General features: G+C 37.0%; 1 protein-coding gene across 3 annotated transcripts; it reads left to right on the top strand.

Moving 5' to 3' along the window:
• The first annotated feature begins 237 nt into the window (after positions 1 to 237).
• On the top strand, positions 238 to 5,354 carry LOC125489282. 3 transcript variants are annotated; one of them, XM_048624685.1, is made up of 3 exons: positions 238 to 777; positions 1,370 to 1,451; positions 3,676 to 5,354. In XM_048624685.1, the coding sequence occupies exon 3, from the start codon at positions 3,903 to 3,905 to the stop codon at positions 5,334 to 5,336; it is 1,434 nt and encodes a 477-aa protein (XP_048480642.1). In that variant the 5' UTR covers positions 238 to 777; positions 1,370 to 1,451; positions 3,676 to 3,902; the 3' UTR covers positions 5,337 to 5,354. The 3 variants fall into 3 exon arrangements, with proteins under 3 accessions (XP_048480642.1, XP_048480641.1, XP_048480643.1); XM_048624684.1 differs by having other exon boundaries at positions 1,370 to 5,354; XM_048624686.1 differs by having other exon boundaries at positions 238 to 1,451.
• Positions 5,355 to 6,349: the final 995 nt, after the last annotated feature.

Below are 6,349 nucleotides of genomic sequence, written 5' to 3'. Positions count from 1 at the left end.
GTGTAGCTGTAGACAAAACACGATCGCAGACTCAGTGTTGCCGTGCTAATAAATGAGTGCGTTTTCTTTGCCCGCCGACCTTGCGATAACGCAACTTTACACTCTCGTCGCAGCGAAAACAGACTTAAAAAAGTGAATTCTGACAGTTTGCAGAAAACAAACTAATCTGTGAATCTAAAAAAACTTCCCGCGTGTTCTGTGTCACTTTTTTCCAAGATTACGGATTACAATAACAAATATTACAAGATTTACAAGTTATACAAAGCAAAATAATGTCTGAGATGGAGCGAAAACGCCTAATAGCCATCAGAGGACAGTGCAAGGCTTCATTCACACGTATTGAAACCTATATTTCCAAGGACCCGCCAACATTTACGATTGAGGACCTGGAGGTTCGTAAACGGATATTGGTGGAGAACTACAATACTTTCAAGGATACAGCATTAAACCTCATCCTGTTGGGCGAAACAGCCACTGAAGAAGAAGAGATTGAGGATAGATTCCTAGCGATTTCCGCGTCACTGGATCGCTATATAAAGAGTCAGCACCCTTCTGCTTCCGGAGATCACCCAACACAGTCATACAGTGCGAGGATGCCTTCATTGGACATACCAATATTCGATGGAAAAAACATATCCGGTTACAAGCCATTCATTGAAATGTTTACAGCAGTTGTCCATAATGATCATAGAATCTCTAACATTGAGAGGTTATGTTTCCTGAAGAAGTACTTGAGGGGAGAGCCATTACAATTAATCGACAGTTTGCCTATTGTTGGTAAGTCTTATGAATCTGCATTGGAATTACTGAAAAAGAGGTATGACAATCCAGCTTTACTAATTAACAACCATGTTGGATGCTTGCTTGACTTGCCCAGCATACAGCGAGGCACTGCAACACAACTGAGGGACTTGGCAGCACAAATCAGACAGCATGTGACAGCATTACAAAACCTTGGTGAACCGGTGGATAAGTGGGATGCCATACTTTCATGCATTTTGTTACGGAAAATAGATACATTGACCGTGAGGCTGTTTCACTCAGAGAGGGACACAACCAAGGTTATAGAGGTTGAGGAGTTGTTAAATTACTTAGATAAACGTGCAGCCTCCTTGGAAGCAAGTCCGTCTGTGAGTGAGAAGTCTCATAAGTCTTCTGTCAACTTCGCTACTTCCACAACAGAGAAAGCATCCCATCAGTGCATTATATGTTGTAAAAATCATAAATTATTTGAATGCCCAACATTCAAGGGACTGTCACTTCAAAAAAGGCATGAATTTGTAATTAAAAACAAGCTGTGTAAAATATGCCTTAGATTCCATTCACAAAAATGTCGATACAAATTTAAATGTTCTGTTTGCCATTCCAGTTCACACAACAGTCTAATACACTTTGTTGAAGAGATGCCCACGTCTGCACCGAGAGGAAATGATGGTGAGCAACCACAACAGGTGAGTCTGCATGTTTCACAACCCATTGCTGACAGTGTCCTGTTACCTACTGCAAAGGTTTTAGTTACTGGGAGCGATAATAAAAAGTATGTTGTGAGAGCACTTTTAGACTGCGGAAGCACAACTTCATTCTGCACCACAGCTTTGGCAAAGCAGCTAGGGTTGCCTATGACAGATTCAGCTAAAAACATTTGTACATTAGGAGACAATTACAATAATACAACCAACAAGGTAATACATTTATCCATTGAGTCATTAGCAAATGATTACAAATTAGATATTACTTGCTCAGTAATAAATAAAATTACATCGAAGCTTCCACAAAGGCAAATTGACTTGAGTAGTTTCATAATTCCAAAACATGTTCAATTGGCAGATACAGAATTTCACATTCCAGGTGAAATATCAATGCTCCTCTCTAGCGATGTTTTCTTCAAAATTATGTTGGATGGAAAGATTGAAGGAGGGCCAGCAGACCCAATACTGTTGAACACTAAGCTTGGTTACATTGTCTCATCCACAGGGTGTTCAAATGCCAGCTCCATCACTATGCATACATTCCAGAGTCCTGATCTTGATCATTGTGTCAGTAAATTTTGGGAGGCAGAAAAGGTACCGGATATCTATCACGAGTCTCTGCCTGAACATGAATACAGCGAAAAGGTATTTCAAGAATCAGTTACTTTACAAGATAATACATTTGAGGTCAAATATCCGCTCAAGCTTGAATTGCAGGACGTTGACCCCTCTAATTCATATGCAATCGCTTTGCAAAGATTATACAATTTGGAAAAAAGATTTCAAAAGGATCCAGAATATTACAATTTATACAAAAACTTTATACATGAGTATCTTGAGCTGGGTCATGCCAAGATACTTGATATTTCAAACTGTGATCCCAAAGATGAGCCACGATTTTTCTTACCACACCACGGTGTTCTACGGCCTGACAAACAGTCAAATAAGGTCCGTGCAGTCTTCGATGGTTCTTGTAAACCTAAAAGTGGCATAAGTCTAAATGATTTATTATGCAATGGACCTGTTGTACAGCGTTCCTTATTCGATATAATCCTATTATTTCGAACATATAAATATACAATCCAATGTGACATTCGTCATATGTACAGACAAATACAAATTCACCCGGATCTAAGGTGTTTACAAAATATACTATGGAGAGAGGGAGGCATAATGAACGTCCTGCAATTGCAGACTGTGACCTACGGTTTAACTAGTTCTGCCTTTCTAGCCACTAGATGTCTCATAGAATTAGCGAGACTATATAAAAATGATTACCCGTTAGCGAGTGCTGCAATTATAAATAATTCATATGTCGATGACATACAAACAGGCTGTGACACAATTGATCAAGCTTCACAACTCAAGAAGGAGCTTATCTCTATAATGAAACATGCAAATTTCAACCTCCATAAATGGGTCTCTAACACCCCCGAGTTGCTTAACGATATTCCTCAAACTCAAATTGGTTCATCATGCAGGGATTTAGATAGGGACACATCTGTAGCAAAAATTCTAGGCATTTTATACGATGCGCAAGATGATGCATTCAAGCTTAGTGGTCGAGTATTAACCCCCCCCAAAACTGTTACAAAAAGAAGTGTGCTAAGTTCAGTTAGTAGATTGTTTGATCCCATGGGATTAGTTGGTCCAGTTACAATGAAGGCAAAGTTATTTGTACAAGAGCTTTGGCAGCACAAAAACACACTAGACTGGGACACCCCCCTCCCAGCTGAGTTGCATATTATTTGGGATAAGCTTTATACTAATCTAGTAGGTATGCCAGAACTAACAATTCCACGCTATGTACAAACTGCTGGTGCTGATGAAGTTGAGCTGATTGGCTACTGTGATGCTTCAGCACAAGGATATGGGTGTTGCTTATACATTAAGGTGAAACATGGCAGCCAGTACTCTGTTCATCTCCTTTCCTCTCGGTCCAGATTGAATAGTGCTAATTCAAAACTGACTATACCTAAGTTAGAACTTAATGGTTCTTTATTGCTATCCAAGCTTGCATTTCATGTGTCATCGCTTTTAAACATAAAAAATGTACACCTCTTTTGTGATTCAAAGATTGTACTCGGCTGGTTAGATACATCACCTGTCAAGGTTCCTGCTTACATAGGCAACCGTGTCCAAGAAATTAAAAAGCATACTGTGGGCATGTCCTGGCACTTTACACCTGGCTTGCTTAATCCGGCAGACATTCTATCCAGAGGTGCAGACCCACTGGACCTCGTAAATAATACACTGTGGAAGCAAGGACCTGACTATTTAGAAGGTAACAATTATAACTTTCATTTAGCTCACATTGAAGAGCCAATTCAATGTACAGAAAGTATTGACACTGTATGTGTTACCAATGTCGAGGATAAAGTTATACATCCATTGTTTGAAAAATATTCAACTTTGTACAAAACCATTCGTATTATGGTTTATGTCTTAAAATTTATTAAGATATGTAAGAAAAAGACTGTTAACCTAGGTCAAATATCAGTTGGTGATTTCAGAGAGGCGTTGAATTCTATCATTAAAGGAATTCAGCTTCACTATTTTGGTGAAGAGTTAAAATGTATTACAAAAAAAAAGGAAATCAAGGGCTCTCTTAAGTCATTACATCCATTTGTTGATGAGAACGGTGTTCTCCGTGTTGGTGGAAGGTTACATCATGCCAATATAAATTATTCAAAGAAATTTCCTATAATATTGCCAAAATATTGTCATATAACAAAACTTATCATAAGACAAGAGCACTTGGCTCTCATGCATGGTGGTTTAAAACTTACCTTAAGTAGCCTTCAGCAGAGATATTATATTATTAATTCTGTAAGAGAATGTAAAAGTGTAATACACAAGTGTGTAGTTTGTTGTAGACACAAAGCTGAAGCTTCAAAACAATTGATGGGCAGCTTGCCTAAGGACCGTGTGAATCCTGCCCGGGTCTTTGAACGGGTTGGCATGGACTATTGTGGTCCATTTGACATAAAACAATCATCAAAGCGTAGCAGCACTGTAAGCAAAGGTTATGTAGCCTTATTTGTTTGCTTTGCCTCCAAAGCTGTGCATATAGAAGTTGTATCTGATATGTCAAGCGAGACATTCCTGGCAGCATTCAAGCGTTTTGTGAATCGTAGAGGCATTCCAACTGATGTCTTCTGTGACAATTCTACCACCTACAAAGGTAGTAACAATCAACTAAAAGAGTTATACAAGTTGCATAGTAGTAAGGATTTTCAGGAATCTATTCATAACTATTCACTACAAAAAGAAATTAAATTTCATTTTATTCCTGCTTATAGCCCGAACCATGGTGGCTTGTGGGAGGCCTCTGTAAAGTCGCTTAAATATCATCTCAAAAGAATTTCCACTTTTAAGATATTCACCTATGAACAATTTAATACAATTATGATTGAAATAGAAGGGATATTAAATTCTCGCCCTCTGCTTTCTATAACTTCACAGGATTGTTCAGATTTCTCTTATTTAACTCCTGGCCATTTCATTATAGGTTGCCCTTTAACAGCTATACCTCAACCTGATCTAACCGATATACCAACAAACAGGCTTAGATTCTGGAGATGTTGTGAACAAGTAAGACAAAACTTTTGGAAGGTATGGTCTAGAGACTATTTATCATCACTCAATGAAAGGACAAAATGGAAAAAGGAATTACCTAATCTCATTGAAGGTAATATAGTTCTATTAATAGATGCTAATACACCACCCCTTCATTGGCCCATGGGCAGGATCACAAAGGTTTTCCATGGTGATGACAATAAAGTTAGGGTGGTAGAAGTTCAAACATCAAACGGCAAACTTCACACTCGTGCTGTATCTAAAATAGTAGTTTTGCCTGTAGAATAATAATTTTATATTTGTATTAAAAATACCTAGTATAAGTTAATTAACTTGTGTACCTATTAAAAATACCAGTTATCTTATTTAACTTGCTTACTTATGTGTTAAACATACCTACATTCACACTTAACTTTAAGTTCAAAATATGTTGTTGTAATTTTCTAATGTCAATGTCTAACTTACAAAGAATGTTATTCTGATTTTATTTCATTAAGTACGTACCTAGAGTTATCTAGTAAATTTCAATGTAAGATTAGCTTTCAATAGTGCTATGTTATCATAGTAGTGTTTTCAGTTAAAGGTGTAGTTATAAAATGTATGTACTTCCAAAAATTATAATAATTTAATATGTAGTTGTTAACGTTGCCCCCCGCAGATATGTATAAAACATAATTAATGTGGCAACACTCAACTTTCTCTTCCCTCCAATATCTTGTAACGCTAACGTGTGTGCTTTGTAAATAAATTCATAAACCAAGTTTAAATCTATTATTCAATCTAAGTAAAGTAGTTACAGTGACTTTAACAATGGTTTTATTTTATATTCTGAATTTGTTGTTCTGTTTCACGTTGTAACTGGGCATCTTATATTTTTAAGTTAGAAAGTGTCTATTTTATCCTTTTTAAGTATGTAGGTATACTACCTGAAACCTTTTATGACAAAGGGAAGCTTACGGGCAAAAGCGTATATTCGTTTACTACGATCTTAAAATGGAGCTCGTTTACTCATTCGGTAAGACCGCATCCATCTTGTAGAATCTCCCGTCTGTACCAACTCTAGCTAGTACCTATAATACATGTAGCCTAGACTATCTTGAGCGATTGTTTCGGTCCTTAATCTATTTGTAGAGTGGGATTGGTTTTTACCACCGACAAAAAAGTGGGGTGTTATAAGTTTTTCATAGTTATCGATCGTCCTTTTCAGTTAGGTTACATACTCGTATATATATTTATAAAATATGAGTTTTTATTTGTTACGTCAAAATTAAAATAATATTGTGCGAAATAACATATTGAGC

The sequence above is a fragment of the Plutella xylostella genome, chromosome 12 (genome assembly GCF_932276165.1).
Source record: "Plutella xylostella chromosome 12, ilPluXylo3.1, whole genome shotgun sequence".
NCBI lineage: Eukaryota > Metazoa > Arthropoda > Insecta > Lepidoptera > Plutellidae > Plutella > Plutella xylostella.
This window is presented reverse-complemented; position numbering and strand designations above follow the sequence as displayed.